Source organism: Lepidochelys kempii, chromosome 6 (genome assembly GCF_965140265.1).
Source record: "Lepidochelys kempii isolate rLepKem1 chromosome 6, rLepKem1.hap2, whole genome shotgun sequence".
NCBI classification, from domain to species: domain Eukaryota; kingdom Metazoa; phylum Chordata; order Testudines; family Cheloniidae; genus Lepidochelys; species Lepidochelys kempii.
This window is the reverse complement of record NC_133261.1, coordinates 113,413,708-113,435,018: the sequence shown is the minus strand read 5'-3', so window position 1 is coordinate 113,435,018 and position 21,311 is coordinate 113,413,708. Positions and strand designations below refer to the sequence as shown.

Sequence of the window (21,311 nt, the reverse complement as noted above, 5' to 3'; positions counted from 1 at the left end):
ATCTACAGTCCAACAAGGGAACCAATTGGTGGTGAAATCTATTGAGGTGCCAGAAAAATTTAGGGCCACCAGGTCCCATCTCAGCTGTGGCCCTGGGAGGCACTGTGCCCTAGGGGCACCCCTTTGACTTTTAGTTCCCTTCTGGCTTTGCCTTTTCAAATTACATCTCCCACCCTGTGCCAGCTCAGCTGCACTGGTTGGCTCTCTGCCCATCTGTTATGTGAAGGGAGAAGTGGGAACAGCTGTGAAGGGGATTCTTGCTCTTCCTTACACATCTGCTCAGATGAATAGTTCTTGTTGCAATCCAGCCTTAAGTGTTTCTTCTGTCCCTTTCAAATCTGAAACAATGCACAAACTTAGGAGAATGTAACCAGTAATTCAATAAATAGATCAGCCTTTTAATGATCCAATACAAGTTTGGAGCATGGGATGCCTTTAGTGGCTAGGGTTAGAATAATAGAAATGTAGGACTGGAAGGGACCATTCTAGTCCAGTGCCCTGCATGGAGGCAAAACCAAGTAAGCCTAGACCATCATTGACTGGTGTTTTGTCAACCTGTTCTTAAAAACCTCCTATGATAGAGATTCCACAACCTCCCTAGGTAATTTGTTCCAGTGCTTAACCACCCTGACAGTTAGGAAGTTTTTCCTAATGTCCAACCTAAACCGGCCTTGCTGCAATTTAAGTCCACTGCTTCTTGTCCTGTCCTCTGTGGTTAAGAAGAAGAATTTATTACTCTCCTCTTTGTACCAGCATGTAAAAGGCTGGAAGACTATTATCATACCCCTTCCCGGGTCTTGTTTTCTTTTCTCCTGGCTAAAGAAGTGCCATTTTTCCAATCTTCCCTCTTAGGCCATATTTTCTAGAACTTTAATCATTTTTGTTGCTCTCCTCTGGACTCTCTAATTTGTCCACATCTTTCCCAGAGCGTGGGGCCCTGAACTGGACACAATACTGCAGCTGAGGCCTTATCTGCTAATAAATCCCAGATGGATGTTTGCTTTTTTTGCAACAGTATTACATTGGTGACTCATTTAGTTGTTGATCCACAAGCTCCAGATCCTCTCTGTGGTACTCTTGCCTAGGCAGTCACTTCCCATTTTGTGCAATTGCTTCTTCCTTCTTAAGTGGAGCACTTTCATTTGTCCGTACTGAATTTCATATTATTGGTTTCAGACCATTTCTCCAGTTTGTCAAGATCATTTTGAATTCTAATCTTGTTCTCCAAATTGCTTGCAACCCCAGCATGGTATAATCTGCAAACTTTATAAGTGTATTCTCTATGCCCTGATCCAAATAATTTATGAAGATATTGAGTAGAACCTGACCCAGGACAGATTCCTGCAGGATCCTGCTCAATATGCCCTTCCAGCTCAACTGTGAATCATTGATAACTATTCTCTAGGTATTTATCAGGGCTTGCTTAGGGACCTCTTTGTGCAATATATTGACTCCTCTGTTGTCCTCGTCTTCTGGAAATGAGAGTCCATTTCTGGACATCTATTGCAGTGCTTTGACTGATGGGCAGGGAGGAGTGGGAGTCACATTTAGGAGCATGACCTAGAAGAACTGTAAAAATTTTGGATGCTCTTATTTCTGTTGTCTAGTGGTCTTTAGAAGCATGTGACAACAGTTGAAGTGTCAATCTCGGCAAAGAATGTTCTATCAGCCATGCTTTCTGCATTTTCTTGGAGTTTGTCTATTTTCTGAATAATGGACTTTTTCTTGTTCCAGTCCAGTCCTCGGAGGGTGAGAACAGCTTCAATATGTTCCTTTCTGTGAAAAGCAAAAGATCATTCAGTGTCATTCTTGGGGAGCGCAAACAATGCAAACAAACAGCAAAGCCACACCCTATGGAAATAGCCAAACACAGTTTCCATCCCTTAATATATCTCAGGTGTTCTCTGCCGGTCATCCCATAGTTGCTAACACATGGGCTAACAGAGCATTGCTGAGGGGGATGGAGCCATAAAAACTCTGGGACAATCAGTGATGCTGGTGAATGGGATAGCTTAATGGTCTGGGATATGGGCAGTTGTGGGTAAAATACAACATAGCTGCAAGTGCCCAGGAATGTGTTTTTCACAGTCAGCTGGAAGACTTGCCCATGTAAGAACTGCCAGGTCAGGTTACAATGTAAGTGCTTGTAAGAGGATCAAATTCTGCCACCTTTGTTGAGTCTCCTTGCAGAAGGTTTTAATCATTGCCTTCAACAAGGCCACTTGCCAGGTGGGTTACTATTTATTATGAGTAAGGCTGGCAGAACTGGGCCCCAAGATTTGCAAAGACAAAATGGGAGTTAAGTGCCCATCTCCTATTGGAAGGCAATGGGAGTTGGGTGCTTACCTGCTCTTTGTGCCTTGAAAAAAATCTTTCCCCCCAGATGTTTTATATATTAAATGTGAAATCTCCACCTTCATAGCAATAAGCTTTCCTGTGAAGCTGGAGGCCTTTTACATAAAAAGTATTTGATTGTTAAATAATTGGGGCAATAATATTCAAGAAATTGATAGGCACTAATTAGATTAGAGCTAGTAAAGAAGACTTATGTAGCAGACACTACTCTAGAAATCTGGGTGCAGACAGATGCAGAACCCATCTGAAAAAAAATCAGTTCTAGGGGAAGAATTAATTGAGTCATGACAGCTAGGCTCTAAAGCAAGCCAGGGCTAGGAGGCTCTGTCTGGTTTTCAAAAAACGTGTTTGTCCAAAGACTATAAGACTCAGCAATAGCTGAAGGGCAAGCTAAGAAATAGAAAAGCCAAGTTGATGAACCTTGGCATTTACTTGTAGTTGGGTTTAAGGCGATTTATGAAAATTGTCATAGGCCCTGATCTGGCAGATTTAAGAGTGTCATGTGCTTTAAAGTTAAGTATGTGCAGAAGTCCCTTTGGGCCTTTTTTTTTTTTTTTTAAGAGCATGGATTGCTCAGAACACAGAAACTGAATCAAAAATATTCAGCCAATCTGCTAAATTTAACACTTAAATTAATCCGCGTGCAAATAACGCCCAGTGGTAACCACACAACAATGTGCTTTACAAACTAACTTTTGTGAAACATACTTTAAGCTTTGCTGTTTGGTGGATATATTGAGGTCACTACACTATTGGTTTTGAAGTATGATAATACAACTAAAGTTCTAGTTCTAGAGAAACAATAACCTTACATGTAGCAGACTCCTTACTGAGTCATGGAAAAAAATCAACTGATAGAGGGGCCTAAGGATAGGAGATCATACCTGACTTGTAGGTACTATGGACAAGCAGTGCTTCAGATTCACTTTGGTGTAAAAGGATGGCTCAAAAGCAAACAACAAAAGCTGAGAAATGTATATCAGGTTCTGCTCTGTCTGATGTAGTTTTGCCACTGAAGGCTGGATTGTAACCTTACAATCCCCTGGCCAGGTTTGGAAATCTCAACCCATAACTTTGCTTTTTAAAAAAAATGACTAATTTCTGCAGCAATCTGGGGCACTGGAAAAATTCTCAATCTGCATCTACCACACTGGAGTCATAGCCATAGAGGTTAAGGTCAAGAGAGACCAGCAGATTCCAGTCTGATCTACTATCACAGGGAACCAACACCACCCAGCCACCCTAACACCAAGTCCAACAACTAACATTAGACCACATTATTGTAGCCCTGGCTCCATTCAGCCCCAGGATCAGTGTTCCATCTATATTTATATTTCTAGCATGCCAGCCACCATGGCATCTAGTAGCCAGATTAGGATATTTATCCTATAATCCTGAAGGATACATATTCTCTGCCTCACACTCAGAAGGGTTGTAATCCATACAGGTGGTCTTAAAGAGGAAGTTGCTCCCCCCTCTGCCCCAGAGAGGAAGATGCCCTCTCTTATACAGCTGCCATGCCACACATGGGTTTTTAAAATCAGCCTCCAGTTTTGGAGGTGCAATTTTGCAAGCACAATAAATAGAGGGCAGAAAGGAGAGCATTTAGATGCCAAACTACTGGACTGTCAGCAAAAATCAGGGGCTGGGATGCGGCCCCTTCAAAAATCCAGTTAAAATTTTCAAAAGCAGCAACTGACCTTTGAGGCCTCAGTTTTTGGGTACTCATCTTAAGACCTGGACCAAACCCATTTCCTCCAAAGCTGAGCCCTGCAAATTGGCTAGCACAAAGCCTTCAAACAACACACAGTAAAACCTGGGACCTGAAATAACTTCTGTGCACCATAAGGTTCAGCTGATTCTGCTACCATCAACCTGGAAGCAAATTATATAAATATTCAGGGGCAAAAAACCTGGGCTTGACACCCTGCTCCAGCACTTTACATTGAGAAACCCTCAGATATTAACCCCATATACCTGACATCTGGATAAGCCTGACATATTTCCTCAATATATTCCTTGATTTTGTGTCTGTTCTTCTCAGAAATTATGTTTGCAATGTAATGCATGGCAGAGTTAAGCCAATCCGCATCAGAGCCCTAGAAATAAGTTAGAATAGGTGAAGTTTTTGATCTATATTTTAATGATAAATGTCAACATTTACAATTCACATTTACAGATAAGTTAACCAACTTGCTCAAGATCATGGAGTGAAGCCATGGCAGTCAGCTTCAAACCTTGTTCATCTGACTCCTAGTCTCCTTATCTAACTTATAGGCCATGCAGCCTCCCTGTGTGACTATATAAACACATGGCAGTGGATGTAACACTGTAATAATAGCATGTCTTGGGTGTATTGCAATGCAGTGAGTCTGGGAAATTAATGGGAACAGGGTCCTGAGGTTAGTTTTTCTGTTGCATTATTAATTGTTTAAGGCATTGTTAGTCTCAGTGGTTCAGAGGGTTTTAAAAGCAAGTTGCTTTCAGGCTCCTTCCTTGGAACTGGAAACAGTGGGGAGGGAGCTTGTGTGTGCATAAAGGCTGCTTAGACCGTCCTACTGGACTTTTAGTAAGGGTCTAACTTTGCAGTCACGTGAGTAGGCCCAAGGGGACTGAGTGCATGAGTAAGGCCCACTCATGTGAATAACAGTTTGTAGGTTTGTGCCTGGACTAGGATGACCAGATAGCAAGTGGGGGGGGGGGGGGAGAGAATCGGGGACAGGTGGTGGTGAGTGTGTGGTAATATAAGGTGCCTATATAAGAAAAAGCCCCAAATATTGGGACTGTCCCTATAAAATTGGGACATCTGGTCACCCTAGCCTGGACCTGCATGATATGGTAGATATCAAATGCCAACCTTTCAGAAAGCAGATTTGTCTGCACTGCCCCAAGTGGCTATTTCCTCTGCCTTGCCTGCCAAAGAAGCACTCTTCTTGACTCACTAATGATCAAAGCTGGGAGGTTTGAAAAGAACCTAAAGCAGTTCAGTGCTCAAATCCCCTGAATTTCAATAGCAGTTGGGCTCCCAGCTCCCTCAGGCTAGGATATTCAAAGGCACTGAAGTGCTTTGAACATTGGTATCAATGAGCTACAAAGGGTGCAGTCAGCAGTAACTCAAGCCTGAAATATCACCCACCCTAAAGCCCCGGCTTCTGCTTCTCCAGACGAGGACAGTTTTCCTAAAAATATCCCACCACTGATCCCTCTGGTTTCTCTCCATCAGTTGGAGTAGAGGTGGGCGTAGTGCTAATGTAGACCTGGCATTTTAATCACTGTCATCTAAGCCTGTTGTAATCAGGGTTCGGAGAGGCAGGGCCCGACCCATATTTTCATTTGAAGTCACTGGGAGCTTTTTGAAAATTAGCTCTGTGGTCCTGAACCAGTGATTGCAACAGTGGGGGATTTTAGGAAAACTATCCTAGTGTAGTCACAGCCCTATCGATCGTCTGTTTCTCATGTTGGGTTTCACGCCAGCCAACCTTACATTTTCTGTAATGCAGCTAAGAAGGCCTTGATGATGCAGTATGAGGTTTTACATACCAGATCTTTGAAGCTGTTATATATGACCGTGGCTTCTTCGTTCATCTTTTTGCCAACCTCTTCCCGCTTGACTCTCTTCATTCTCTTTCTTGGTTTGATAGCTTGTGTGATGTACTCTCTCACCACATACTTGTGAGCATCACCTAGAAAATCCTATTTATTTTAAAAGAAAAAACAGAGGGCAATGAGGTGTGAGTGCAGAGGAGCCTTGGAACTCCTTGGCAAGGCCAGAAGAGGTAGAGGAGAATCCTGGGCTGAGCATCTCCAGGCTAATCAGCACATATGTGAAATGCCAGCCCAGGATTCTGTTCTGAACGCCACTTTTCAGAAGAGCACTCAGTGCAGTGTGTGGATGCTTCTGGGCAGGACACATGGCTCATGTTCCCTTCCATCCACCATCTGTCTAGACATGAAGTGAAGGCAGTGAACAAAAAGAAGCCATATAATTACTCACTGTCTACCCAAAGTTGATCCATGATTATATGTTGGTGATTTGGTTCTTCAGTAACTAATGGGAACATGTGGGACTGTTTAACAATAGGTTTGGATGCTGCCCGCAAACTTTAAATTTAGAGCTATTGTTACCGCTCCTTGTATTTTGCAAGTGTATAGATCTGTGCAGAGTGTATATGATGGTAGCATGTTAAATTAACTACTGCAATCTTCTTCGTATGGCAGATATAAATGTAGAATTATAATTGTTGCTCTACATCTAGGTGGTTAAGCCAGATAATTGTGTCAGGAGTAGTAGAGTATGTCACTGATACCTCCTTTGTATTTGTGAATTGGGCATTGAGTCATTCTGTGTCCCGTGATCTGTTCTGGGTGACCACAGTCGCACAATGGAGAGCTTTTGTTTTCCATTTGTGCAACAAGTATACACATCTGCCATGGTTTGCATGGATGCAGCTTAGGCTTGCCCATGAGCTTCCAGAAAGATCAAAGCAGGGGTCTCCTGCCCTGGATCTTTCACAAGGTATTTGACTTCTTGTGAACTCCATTCCAAGCTTCATCAAGGTTGAAGTCACACTATTAAAGGTAAAGCACATGGGCCCAAAAGGGCTCATGACTTCACGTGGAGGTGGGGAGGCCCTGGTAGATGGGGACACATTTGCTTTCCTCAATTTACTGGACTTCCCAGACGGTTGCAGCATCACAGTGAACAGATGGAGGAACAATGTGAAATTGTACCGGCAGCCAGGGTGTCACAACTGACCAGTAATACTAACCAATGCTTTCGGTTCCTCTTAGAGATCAATTCCCCTATTTCAGCTGTAGAAAGGAAGTGCTAAAAGCTTATTTCCTTGAAAAAGTAAGGGACATACATAAAAGTTTGCAAGGGAAGCAATTGTTAGTTATATGAATAGCTCCACTGAAGGGAAGGGAGTGACCTTTGCAGGGTCAGCCCCCAGCCTGAAAATAAGATCACCATCTATACTGCTGTAACCTCGTGCCAATTGCAGTGATAGGAAAAGGATTCATACCTTGTCAACAGGCTGCTCTAAATGTTTTAGGTGTTGGCAAAATTGTACAGTTGTTGACATTATGGAGTCCAGTATTTCACTATTTAACATCCACTCGTGGGTCAGAATTTTCTTAAAGAATGGCTGGAAAGAGACCAATTCGCCAGTGTTATTACAGTAACATCTTTCAAATCCAAATTTAGGTACCTAAATCCCTTTTTCTGGCCCCTCATGTGGGATTTAGGCACCTAACATGCAGATAGATGCTTTTGAAGATCACACTAGGTACCTAAGTGCCTAACTCCCATTGATTTCAACAAGTGCTAGGTGTGTAGATGCTTTTGAAAATCTTATTCAGTGCCTAAGTACCTTTACCTTAGACTCTAAGTCCCACTGAATTTCAGAGTCAAGCTCCTGAGTGCCTGTTACTTTTGAAAACATTACCCATATGTTTCTAAGTCCCTTAGGAGCATTTGAGAATATTATCCATAGCCAGTAATGTTGAGGCCCACTCCTGTTTTGCTGCACACCCAAAGCTCTTATGGAATTCTGCTGGAGTTCTGGGCACACAAGGAATGCAGGAGTGGGTCCGAAGTTAGACACGACCACGGTTCAGAGAAAGACAGCCTGCAGCTGGAGCAGATCTAACCCTGACATACAGCTATCCTCAGGGATCAGTGCTAGAGCAGTGGTAAATGCCATGGCAAGGAGGCTCTCACTTACAGTACGTACTTTGCTTGATTAAGGGGATTAAGTGCAGATGCTGTGTTTTTTCCCCCCACATTTTGGTTGTGTAATCCCCTGACTATTTCTTTAGATAAATAAATCCTTTTTACATCAGCTGGCAGATCTTATGGGCAAGGAGAGAAATTGAACAGTTAATCATAGAAACCCAAAGTGGAATGTAAGAGCAAGTCACTGAGCACTGTTAGAACACAGTGATAATTGTTGTCAGGCTGTTTCTTGGTATATTGTACAAGGTTCAGCTGGTGTCAAGTGCCATAGCTCCCTTGCCTTCAGTTGAGCTATATAGACTTACACCAGCTGAGAATGTGACTCATCATTCAGAAGCAAACCTGTTGGAAGCTAGCTCAGAAACTGACCTCTATACTCAACTCTCAGCCAGAAAGAAAACAAAATGCGCTCGGGCAAATCCCTCCTGTTAGGGAGGCCGTCCCCAGTGTCTGTGGATCTCATGCTGAATCCTCCTCTGCTTGTCACTCTGATCTGGGTGTGGTGGATCTGGCTATGGGAAAAGTTCCCAGATATACATGCCACCTGTTCATGGTAAAGGTTAAACCTGTAGTGACCCAGCCTGCTCATTAACTCCTTCACACCACCACCAGGTTACATCTCTGCTGAAATCCTTATCCATGCTCTGCTCCTCTCTTTGACCATTGCAGGTCTCTTCCCTGTGGTCTGCCCATGGGTCTCCAGACACTGGCATCTGCAGAATTATGCTGCCCACGTGCAGTTGTACCAAGAGAAGCTCCATCATAACATAAATGCCTCCACAGGCTACCAGTGGGTATTCACTTGAGGTTCAAGTTCAATTGCCTTCCTTCTGAAGATTCTCTTGGGACTTGCTGGAGCTTGGCTTTCAGTCCGTTCCTTTCTACGTCTCTCTAAGCTCCTGACCATCCAACTCCTGGCTGAGCCTTCCCCCAGTTGGTCCAAAAATCCCTTCTTCTGCATGCCCTGCCACCTGGGACACTATTCCCATCTCTCTGCCTCACCAACTTCATGCCTTTCCAGTTCTATCTTTAAAACATGCCGCATTCTCCTTTGCTAGGGCTCTCGGCTCTGCCCCACTCCTGCCTATGTGTGACGGGCCTGATCCAAAGCTTACTGAGGCCAATGGAAAGACTCCCACTGACTCTAGTGAGCTTTGGATCATGTTGGAGCTGGACTATGCCCAAATGCTTCCCTTTGTTTGCCATGATGTATCTTTGCACCACTGTTTCCTGTAGTTTATTCTCTGTAAGTTACAGAGCGAAACGCCAAGCTGACAAACTATAGATAATTCATCAATGTGGCGCACAAGTCCCAAACTTCCCTCATATTTCCCTCACGCTACTCTGCTCCCTCCTGCCCCTCAGATCCCTGTACTCCCCTTCCAGGTCCATGTTCAATTCATAAACCATCTGTGGCAGATCACTGTACAATCCTCTTTTTTCCCAGCCACATTTATGCCTTCTTGGGCGAGATCATCTAGAGCCAGTGTGCACACAGGGATTTCTACAGCCTGCATGCTATCAAAGCATCTGGGAAAGCCCTACTGCCAGAGAAATAACTGGTCATTTCGGCCTCTTATCCCAGATCGCCACTGTAGTGCTGGAAGATCTCTTAGGTTTTGCTACAACACACTTGAACAGAGCCCCGAGGCAGAATAAACTCATTTCATTGTCACTGTGCTGATTTATGCCTTTAGATAGAAGTTGGTAATAGATCATGATGGCAGACTTGTCGTGAATAAGTTAGGCCAAACAAAACCCCTAGAAAGCTATTTTTAAACCAAAGGGCCAAATTAATCTCTGGTGTAATCTCACTGCCTTCGCTTGGGTGAATTTCACCCTGGTGAAACCCAAGGGGTTTTAAGATATAGTATGCTAAGAAGCCACCAAATATACTTTTTTGTTTGTTCCTGTGCCTTAAACAATGCATCAATGTTTGTAATGAAAAGCCTTAAACCCTAGAAATCTGACTTGGAGAGGTTTAGTACCAAAATGAGACAGGAAGCATTTTGAAATAACCACAATATCCTATCCATGGAAAACAGGATGTTGTCACAGGGCGAGACTCACCCCTGCGGCACCTCCTGCTGGTCTCTCAGGGAATTAGCTCTTCCAGCCTCCGGAGCATCCTCTGCAGGCCAGTGTCCCGCTTGCCCCCGGTGTCCCTCCCAGACCCCAGTGCCCCTTTTACCCAGGGTGCTGCCCCCTGGCAATACCCCCACAGTCTCTGGGTCTCCCCTTCCCAGGGAACCCCCACCCACTATCCCCACCTCACACTTTAGCAACTGCCGGTCAGCATTGAGCCCCCACACACACTGGGGCGGACCACAGCGTATAAGCCAACATCACAGGAAAGGGGGGTTTAGACCTGCTGCCTCTGCCTACCCGCAACCTCCCCCCTGCAACCTCAGTACCCTGTCTTAGGCCGTCTGCCAGGCCTGCAGCCTAGGACTTTTCCAGTCTGGAGCCTCCCAGCTCCTCTGGCCTTCCCCAGCCCTGCTCCACACCACGTACCTTCTCAAGCTCCCCAGCAGCCAGGCCCATCTCCCTCTACAGATGAAGGAGACTCTCTGCTCCTGACCCACTGCCCTCTTATAAGGGCCAGCTGATTCCTATTGGGGCATGGCCACAGCTGAGCCTGCTTCCCTCAATCAGCCTGGGAACTGCTTGCTCCCAGCCACAACCCTCTCAAGCCCTTTAGAGCCAGAGTGGGTGACCACCTCGCTACAGATGTATATTGGGGAAATGGCAATAAATCCTGAACTACCAGGTTCAGCTCAAGTCCCACAAACATTCCAAACTCTTCTTACCTGCGTCTTTTGTTTTAATTTATCTAAAACATCCTTTCGGAAGCTCATTGTCACATCAGTCAGGACATTTTCCAGTTCCTTAGTGTCAGCATTAAATGTTGTTTGTAAGCCTCTCCTAGAGAGAGAAGTAAAAGCAATGATTTAATGGTGATCGGCATCATGTGCTACTACTTTGGACAAGTTACCCAAAATAATCTGACAGCTCAGATTTTTCAGAGGAATCTCATTCATCCCCAACAAATTCCCTGCTCTCCATCTGTTAATGGTCACAAAGAATTGCTCCTTCTGTGCAATAGCAGAGATGCCAACCCCCTCTAATTTTTAGTAATCCTCCTGATTTTTTACATATAATTATGAAATTACGAATTCATGCTTAAATCTACTAATTTTGCAAGCTCACACATGTGCATACGCACACAGATAAAGTGTGTGTGTCACTGCCATTCAGGTCCGACCAACACAGCACATAAGGCCGTGGGGGGTGATTTTCTCCACTACTTCTGAGGCACGTGCACGGATTGCGCACTGAGGGGCTCACAGAAGGCGATTTTGAATGGGTTGGGATGCTGCTGAATTCCCCACCCAATACACGGGGGGGCGTGTTGTGCTCTAACTGCCCGGTGAGGACCCTGCTCGGCTATGGTAACACGCTCTAGGTCAGTGGTTCTCAACCTTTCCAGACTACTTGGACCCCTTTCAACAGTCTGATTTGTCTTGCCTACCCCAAGTTACACCTCACTTAAAGTGCTTGTTTACAAAAGCAGATATAAGTGTCACAGCACACTGTTACTGAAAATGCTTACAGGCTCATTTTGTCTGTATGGAATTTTAGTTTGTACTGACTTTGCTAGTGCTTTTTATGTAGCCTGTTGTAAAACTAGGTAAATATCTGGATGAGTTGATGTATCTCCTGGAAGACCTCTGTGTACCTCTAGGTACCTAGAGGGAGCCAGCAAAGTCCACATGGGGCAGTTTGAGTACAACACACCCCCTGTGGACTGGGTGCTGCATTCACCACCCCAAACCGCACTGAGTCGCTGTGGCGTGCCTGCTATCCGTCCCTCACTGCACAGTCTGCAGGGGAGGAGAAGCCAGAGGGACAATAGGAAGATGGGGGCAGAAGAGGAAGAGAGAAAGGGAATGTGACAGAGGAGAGGGAAGAGGAGAAGGATCATCCCGGGAAGGAGGTCCAGGCCTGGAAATGGTCCAGGTAATTAAGAGCCCAAGGCAGCATAGGAAGGCAGCTTTCCTCAGAGCTGATCTTCTCCTTCTCCCTGTTCGGCAGTGGGGGTTGGTTGGGGCATTGCCCAGGCCCCATCCCGAGAGCCATAGATAGAGAGTGGAGAGTGATTTTTACTAGGGTAGGGGAGATGGAGGGAGAGAGAACCTGGATTCTGCAGGGTGGGGGAGGAGAGAGAAGTCCAAACAACCTCCCTAATTTTTTTTGTAAACGTCCCTGAAAGTTTCTGAACAAGATCGCCATCTCTGCAACAGTATCACTACTAGAGGTGAGCCAGAGATGAACAGTTCTGATCTGGATCTAGATATTGGCCACCTGCATTTCTGTAATCTGGGGAAGTTCAAATGTAGGGTTTTGATTCAGGTCCATTATGATTTATTTGCAGTAGAGCTCACTGACTGCTAAGTACTTTCCAAGCACTTAACGAGGACAGTCCCTGCTCTAAGAAGTGTATAGTCTGAGACAATGAAACAGTGGTCAAGGCCAAAGGAAGGCAGTAACAATAAGCAATTTATGGTAATACAAAGAATAAATTATGTAGAAGTCAACTTGATTCCCTATATGCAGCATCTCTTATCAATACGAATTGAACAGTGAACTGTAAAAAGAGGTGTGCCTGTATAAAATGATGTGACTTTGTTTAAAACACATAAACTGTTAACTTTGGAATGTATTAACGTGACCAGAATGGAATGAGTGACAAGTTCAAGGAGAAATGAAGTTTGGAAATTTTGGTGAAGTCCGAAGCAGCCTAGATAGGCTCTGTCTGGCATTAAGAAAGTCCTCTTTATATTTCCCACATTACACAAGAGCAATTGTGTAAAGCTCTCTTCAGCAAATTGAAGTAGCAGCAATAAAGTATTGTGGCTAACCTTAGAGCTGTGTTAGAAAGGCTGCTTTTCATCTCAGGCCTTCTCTGCACACAGAGCTGTACTAGTTTGACTTCCGGTGATTTTTTTTTTTTAAACCAACTTAAGTGAACTGAGGCAAAAGCCTGTGGGAACACTTACTTAGGTGGAAACCGGGCTTAGTTTGTTGAGTTTAAGTTGATTAGGAACAGGGTAAAGCTAAACTAAATAAAGCCCCTCTGAAACTGAAGTTAGAGTGTCCACATGGGCGTTGGACCTTGTTTAACTAAATGGCTGCAAGTACACAGGCTGTGCACAGGTTTAACTTGATCCATGAATAGTCCTGCTCATAGGCACTGATTCCGTGGGTGCTCCGGGGCTGGAGCATTTAGGGGCTGCAACCAGCAGCCAAGCTCCCAGCACTCCCGCCCCAGCTCACCTATGCCTCCCCCTCGTCCCCTGAGCACACCGCATCCCCGCTTCTCCTCCCAGCGCTTGCTGCCTCAGAACAGCTGTTTCATGGCGTAACAAGCTGTGGGAGGGAGGGGGGAGGAGCGGGAATACAGCATGCTCAGGGGAGGAGGTGGGGAAGAGGTGGGGCTGGGGCGGGGATTTGGGGAAGGAGTCCAGTAGGGACAGGGAGGGGGCGGAGTTGGGTCGGGGACTTTGGGGAAGGGGTTGGAATGGGGGCGGGGCAGCGGTGGAGGCGGGGCAGAGCTGGGGGCGAGGGGGGTCGAGCACCCACCAGCGCCAGGAGAAGTTGGTGCCTATGGTCCTGCTGGATCCAACTCATCTACATAGAGGTGCTGGAACTAGGGGTGTTTCAGCACCCCTTGGCTTGAAGTGGTTTCCATCACATACAGGGTTCACAGTTTTGTTCAATGGCGCTCAGCTCCCCCACGATACAAACTGTTCCAATGCCACTGCATCTACACCAAGTTAAGCAGGTGCTTAAGTGCTTGCAGGATTGGGGCCCAACGTTGGCAACGCTGCCCTTCACTTCGCTGTCATAACAAATCCTTAGCATGGAATTCCTTAACAGCTAGTATCACTTAGAAATAAGAAAAGGAGGACTTGTGGCACCTTAGAGACTAACCAATTTATCTGAGCATGAGCTTTTGTGAGCTACAGCTCACTTCATCAGATGCAGTCAGTGTAAGAGTACCGACAGAGCTGATTTTGTGAAAAACATAGACACTGCTTTAAAGACCATGGTGTACGAGTAATTACTGGAGAGACCACGCCATCTAGAGGCTTTCTGATGTTAGTGCTTAATGTGGATTCTAACAAAAAATGCACGGGAGAGAATGGAAGCTGCTGCAACTTAAAACTAGGGCTCTAAAGTGATTAAAAATTAATCGTGATCTTAAACAACAATAGAATAGCATTTATTTTAAATATTTTTGGATGTTTACTACATTTTCAAATATATTAATTTCAATTACAACACAGAATACAAAGTGTACAGTGCTCACTTTATATTTATTTTTTATTACAAATATTTGCAAAATAGAATTTTTCAATTCACCTAATACAAGTACCGTAGTACAATCTCTTTATCATGAAAGTTGAATGTACAAATGTAGAATTATGTACAAAAAAACCTGCATTCAAAAATAAAACAATGTAAAACTTTAGAGCCTACAATTCCACTCAGTCCTACTTCTTCGTCAGCCAATCACTCAGACAAACAAGGTTGGTTACAATTTGCAGGAGATAACGCTGTCTGCTTCTTGTTCACAATGTCACCTGAAAGTGAGAACAGGTGTTCACACGGAACTATTGTAGCTGGTGTTGCAAGATATTTACATGCCAGATGCGCTAAAGACTCATATGTCCCTTCATGCTTCAACCACCATTCCAGAGGACATGCTTCCATGGTGATGATGGGTTCTGCTTAACAGTGATCCAAAGCAGTGACATGTTCCTTTTCATCACCTGAGTCAGATGGCACCAGCAGAAGGTTAATTTTCTTTTTTGGTGGTTCGGGTTCTGTAGTTTCCACATCAGAGTGTTGCTCTTTTAAGACTTCTGAAAGCATGCTCCACACCTCGTCCCTCTCAGATTTTGGACAGCACTTCAGATTCTTAAACCTTGGGTTGAGTGCTGTAGCTATTTTTAGAAATCTCACATTGGTGCCTTCTTTGTTTTGTCAAATCTGCAGTGAAATTGGTCTTAAAATGAACATGTGTTGGGTCAACATCCAAGACTGCTATAACATGAAATATATGCAGAATGTGGGTAAAACAGAGCAGGAGACATACAATTCTCCCCCCAAGGAGTACAGTCACAAATTTAATTGACATACTTTTTTTTTTAACAAGCATCATCAGCATGGAAGCATGTCCTCTGGAATGGTGGCCAAAGCATGGAAGGGGCATACAAATGTTTAGCGCATCTGGCAGGTAAGTATCTTGCAAGGCCAGCTACAAAAGTGCCAGGTGAATGCCTGTTCTCACTTTCAGGTGACACTGTAAATAAGAAGCAGGCAGCATTATCTCCCATCGATGTAAACAAACTTGTTTGTCTGAGCGATTGGCAGAATAAGAAGTAGGACTGAGTGGACTTGTAGGCTCTAAAGTTTTACACTGTTTTGTTTATGAGTGCAGTTATGTAACCAAAAAAACACCAAAAAAAAAAGAGATTGCACTTCAGTACTTGTATGAGGTGAATTGAAAAACACTATTTCTTTTGTTTATCATTTTTTACAATGCATATATTTGTAATAAAAAATAATAATATAAAGTGAGTACTGTGCACTTTGTATTCTGTGTTGTAATTGAAATCAATATTGAAAATGTAGAAAAGCATTCAAAAATATCTAATAAATTTCAGTTGGTATTCTATTGTTATAAGTGCGATTAATCACAATTCATTTTTTTTAATCGCGATTAATTTTTTTGAATTAATTGCACGAGTTAACTTAAAACCATATTCCGGAGGCCTATTCTGACCTCACTCACTATGGAGTGTGACTCGATTGATGCTATTAGTTACTCCTGATTTCCAATGGTGCGAGTGAGCTCAGAATTGATGTGTGATACATCTCACATCTCCCATCACCTTTAGGAATGTGGAATTTGAGTTCTCTGTGGACCCAGGTAAATCATAAACACCATGATATACCTGAAAGGGGTTTTGTTTTCAAAGGACCCCAGATATGGGTGCTTGGAAAAGTTGGCTGCACAAATCCAGTAGGATGAAATTCACCCCTGCTGCACAGGGCCAGTGCAAAACCTCTTATGCATTGTGTGGGGTGGGTGGGTGTGGCCAGGTCATGCAGGAGGCAGGGTGTGGGAGAGGCTGTGGGTCCCCTGGTCCAAGTGCCTCATGGAAGCAGCAGCTGTTATTGCTGCCCAGACTGGAGTAGCAGCCCCAGAGTGTGAGGCAGTCCTGGTCCTGTGCTGGGGGGTAGATTTCACCTCCGATGACTCCATCCGCTTACAGCCTGAACCCTCTGGCTTTCTATGTGTGGGGTGAATTTCAGCCAAACTGCAGCATGCTGATTTGGCAGTAAGACATGTGCTAATAGGCACATGCACAAATCAGGGGCTATTAGCTCCTTTGTAAAGTGCTTGAGATCTGCTGATGTACTGCCCTATATAAAAGCTAGGCATTATTATTGATCTGAAAACCTGGCTCTAAGTCTATCTTTGACATACGCAAATCCCTAAAAATCACCACAGCCAGAAATTATGTTGAGAGTTTCTTTACAGGCTAAATGTTTTCTATGGCATTGTTCTAAGGCCAAAGGGAGCAGCCATCAGATTATGCTGCTGTTTACATGCTCTTTGTTTTTTAAACCATGACCATGTGTCTTTGAAATCTGCAAATTGACTGGAATCTAAACCCCTTTTCTGAACACCAAACATTTCTGTTACTCCATCCCCATTTCCCAGACAAACTGAGCTTTCATCTGTGTCCCTAACTCTGAGCTAAATTCTACCCTGGGAAATAAGCACTGCTATACAAATCTGGAGTAACTCATCCAAATCCATCCCTGGCATAAATCCATTGTTGCCCTGCAGTTACACTGAGGATGATTCTGGCCCATTGACTCTGGTGGGGCATAATTTTTTCCTTCTTTCTTTGCTAAACAATAAGATCCAACAGACATCCTCCCCCACCTCCACCCACCCAAAAATCATAAAGATGTTATAAGGGAAATGCAGACTTACATCAGATCACGGAAGCTGTTAACGTAGGCTACTAAATATGGCACAAACAACAAATCCTCTCTCTCTTTGTACCACTCCACAAATGCCTTCCTGAATCTGCAACAGAAATTTCAGAAGTCATTGTAAATAAAACAGGGTAGAGTTCTTAATGAACTCTTTAACTAACAGAGCTGGAGTGACCCTGCTGCATGTACTTGGGGATAAATAGACAAATTCACTGCTTGCCCATGCTGTTCTCATGTGCATGTGTGTTAGAAGAAGATATACCGTAGATAATCATTGTTTGGCTATGTGCTTGCTTGAATCTGAAATCAGCAAAGCTCAGGATGGATTCCAGAAATTTTTCCCCATGAAAGGGTACTGGAGAAAATTCTGATCTTTAGTTATGAGTGATTAAACATGTCATTGATAAGTGGGCTTTTAAAGCATTTCTGTAGCTTTTGGAGCAGCATAACGCATACCTACTTTAGCCCACAAGAAAGTGCTTTAGCTCAAGGCTCATTTACAACAGAAACCAAATATGAGCAAGGCAAAACACCTCAATCACACCACACTGACAAAATATGGGGGAATCAGGTCTATATTTCCTATATAATGCACCTTTAAGGATTCTGGTATGTACAGAGACAAGCAGCCACTTTGCATTGAGGTCCATACAGACTTTTGGAGGAGACACACAATGCACACTCTCATGGAGACTTTACTTTCGTTCTTTCTTGTTTTATTGCTCTGTTAGTTTTAGATTGACTTATTCAGACTGACAACTTCCATTTGCGTATGCTGTCTAAGAAAACGCATACGTTAGAGAGTACATTCCAGTGAGTTATTCAGTCAGGTGCTTATCTTCCTTTGGAATTCCGTTTATAGGAAGGAAGTTTTAAAAAAATAAATAAAAAGGAAAGGAACATCCTTAGCTCAATCACTTTTAATGGTGAAACCAAAATACTGTTCTTCTTAAAAAAATCTCAGACAAACTGCTGGTGTGAACTCCCCAGGATTTCCCTATGGTAACTGGGAGATTAGAGATGAGACTTTGAGGGGTAATTATTGTCTTTAAAATATTTTAAATACCTGTCATGCATCACAAAATGCTACAATTTCACATATTAGAAAAGCAATTTTCAGTCTTCCACACTTGATTTTGTAAAATACTTAATAGCAAACTACCCATCTGGCTCATTCCTGAGGTGCTAAATTTCACCAGTTAATGCACAATTATTTTTAGTCTCTGTTTGAGTTGATTCATGCTGAAAGGTCCTTCTCTTTTTTCAACTTCATTTTTGAAAACTGGGAATACTTAAATACAACAAACCATGGACCGTAGGAGGTTTAGACCTGTCCCAAGATGAGGAAATAACTTTTTCATCTATGGAACCCAAATCTTTCCAGGGAGTGTCCCAAATCCATGGGATGATCTAGAGCCGTGCTTCTCAAGCTATCTGGGGTGGGGGACCGGCATTTTTTTCCCCCAATGTGCGCGCAGACAGGCAGCCGATGGCTCGTGGACTGGCACCAGTCCGCGGACCACCACTTTGAGTAGCACTGATCTGGAGAACTAAAGATGACACAGGGACCTGAACCTCAGAGGTATTAAAATATAGGCATTTAGCCATAATTCCAGTGGCTACTCCCATGCAGAAAGTACATAATTCCAACTAAGGGGCAGAACAATCTCTACTGCTAGAACAGAGTGAAGTTAAGTGAGATTCAGAAGTCAGGCTAGAAATGAGTTGTGCATATTCTGGGCCTGATCCTTGGCCCATTCAAGTTAATGGCAAAGATCTCATTGGTTTCAATAATGCAGGATTGAGGCCTGTGTCCCTTATTTGGGCATGCTCAGTACTGTGTTTAATTGTTGTCCAGTACTTACATACCACAGAGACAACTGGAAATCCAGTTAATACTGACAGATAGAAAACCTCTTTTCAGCCATCCCTGTTTACAGAGCTGACACCAGATGTATGGGAGACATGCTGTATGGGAGACTCATGCTCCCATCTGTCTGTTTACTATTGTGTATTTGATTGTTTTGGAAATCTCTCAGATCCTCTGTTAAATTTGTCAGGCTCACAAGAATTCATATGAATCCTAATTTTCCTAGAAACAAGCACATGCGAGCCCGGTACTAGTGTTTGGCCCACAGTATGGATACTACTACTGAGCGTTGGCACCAGGATACTCATTTTGGAAGGACTGTGTTTCCAGAAGCCGCAGTGACCTTGGTATGAATTCTCTCAGTTCTCTTATGCTGATCTCAAGAGTTACAGTTTCCAGACTTTCCAAGATTTTGCCAGATCCCTTCTTATGCTGTCCAATGAGCTAGAAAAGAGTCAGATGAGAATCCAGTGAATGGAAGAAGAACAGCAGAAAAGCCTTTGTCCAATTAACTTGTGTAAGCTGGGTCAGCACTAATGTCAGTGATCTGCATATCTAGGGGGAGAGCCCCATAATATTTATCAGACTTATTTTGGCACTTTCTTTTTAAAACAATAATCCAGACTGGACCAAGAATTTACGGTGTGGTAATTCATGTCTGATGTTTCAACGTGCTGTCTAAGCAACCCAAGACGAATTATCAACAGCCCTGAAATGCCTTGATGCAAATCTCTCTCTTCGGAGCCCTTGTTTAAAGCCCAGTTCTCTGCCCAGCACCCAGCATGAGTAGCTGGTCTGAACACTGGGGAGATGTGCATGGATCAGTGGGAGGTTTCCTCTCTTCCAGCTGGTGGAGGGCAGCTATAGAGCTCTAACTTAAGAGTCAGAGTAGTGATCAGGCAGCCACAAAAGTGGCTTGAAACTGCCTTGACCCCAGCTCACGCAAGCTGTACTGAGAGCAGGTCAGCGCCTTTTTAACTCCAAAATCCTTATTGTACTTGAATCACTTCCTGTACTGACTATTGTAATTCATTCTCTCTATCTTCCGGCCCCTTTCTCCTCCTCTTCCCCCAACCCCATGGTCCATCCTAATTCCTAGTCACACAACTTTAGCTGTGTCTGGAAAGTTAGACAAGCTACAGTATTGCTCAAATGCCGTCCATGACATCCTACCCATCTGCTAATCCCATTCAAATCTGTCTTTCTGGTTATCAAAAATGTGCAATATTCTTCTATGAAAAGTGAGTCATGGCAATAGAATAAAAATCTTTGGTATTTTCCTCCCTAGTATTATTTAATTGAAATGATTCAACCCTTTGAAAGTCATGAAAATGAATCCCAAACCCTCCTGGCTTTATTATCCTGCAGCCCCTGAAGCTAGTAGGAGCTTTTGTTTTTTCATACTGTTTAAATTGGAGTGGCTGTCACTCCACCAGCAGCATTTCAGAGGTTGCAGCAGCCCTGGAACAAAGTAGCTCTTTCAATGGAGAGGCTTTTCTAACAAACCATTTAAAAAAAATTCTAATCAAAGAGATTTAAAGACTCTAAAATCAGTTGCCCATTATGTCTGTGACACAACTGACAGCAGGTTTAATTTGCAGCTAAGAGGCGAGGGGTAGAACTAAAAGGTGTAATAAACGGCATTTTTTCCCTTCCTAATGTATTCTGCGAGTGTGTGACTAACACAGGAGGCAGCACCTACATACCAGAATGGAATATTTAATAATGTACTTTATACAAGCTCATCAAATACCATTTGAATATCCAAGGACAGCGACGAGTCGTACTCGGTTTGCGAGGTTTCTGGCTGATTTTCCTCCCACTTTTTTGTGGTCTCCAGCTTCAGAATGTTATCCAAATAGCGCTTTATTTTCTCCTAAATGTTAAAGGGGAGTGAGGGGAGAGGGATGGAAAACTACAGATCAGCATTAATAAAACAAACAGAGGTTAATAAACAGACACTGTGTAGTGCATATCCTGGGAAAGCATCGTGCAAGAGGAGCTTGGAAAGGTTCACGCATTACTCTGCAGCAGACGTTCCTGGCGCTAGACCTTGCCACCATTGCTCATGGGGGTGAGTGCTCACTCCCAGAATGGGTGCTTTTGGCTGCTGTTCATGAGACTCATGCTTACCAGTGGGAGTAAGGGAGGTACAATCTCTCCCTCCTGCTGACTTTTATGTGGGGGCAGCAATTGAGACCCGGAATATTCACTACAAAGCAAATTTTTCTTACCATCCTACAAATCACAGGCACCTAGCTGGTGTGC

The 21,311-nt window shown here is 43.8% G+C and overlaps 1 protein-coding gene across 4 annotated transcripts in view; it reads right to left on the bottom strand.

The window, feature by feature from the left end:
* Positions 1 to 377: 377 nt before the first annotated feature.
* The window catches only part of EXOC3L4 (exocyst complex component 3 like 4), a 103,288-nt gene continuing 82,354 nt past the window's right edge, over positions 378 to 21,311 (bottom strand). For 2 of the 4 annotated variants that reach the window (XM_073349721.1, XM_073349719.1), the window contains 8 exons: positions 20,797 to 20,919; positions 19,387 to 19,487; positions 17,169 to 17,264; positions 10,903 to 11,017; positions 7,380 to 7,502; positions 5,896 to 6,048; positions 4,333 to 4,454; positions 378 to 1,776 (listed from right to left, as the gene is read on the bottom strand). In XM_073349721.1, coding sequence (XP_073205822.1) covers positions 1,614 to 1,776; positions 4,333 to 4,454; positions 5,896 to 6,048; positions 7,380 to 7,502; positions 10,903 to 11,017; positions 17,169 to 17,264; positions 19,387 to 19,487; positions 20,797 to 20,919 — 996 coding nt within the window. In that variant the 3' untranslated portion in view covers positions 378 to 1,613. The remainder of the gene's footprint in view (positions 1,777 to 4,332; positions 4,455 to 5,895; positions 6,049 to 7,379; positions 7,503 to 10,902; positions 11,018 to 17,168; positions 17,265 to 19,386; positions 19,488 to 20,796; positions 20,920 to 21,311) is intronic. The other 2 variants (XM_073349720.1, XM_073349723.1) reach the window with 2 other exon arrangements.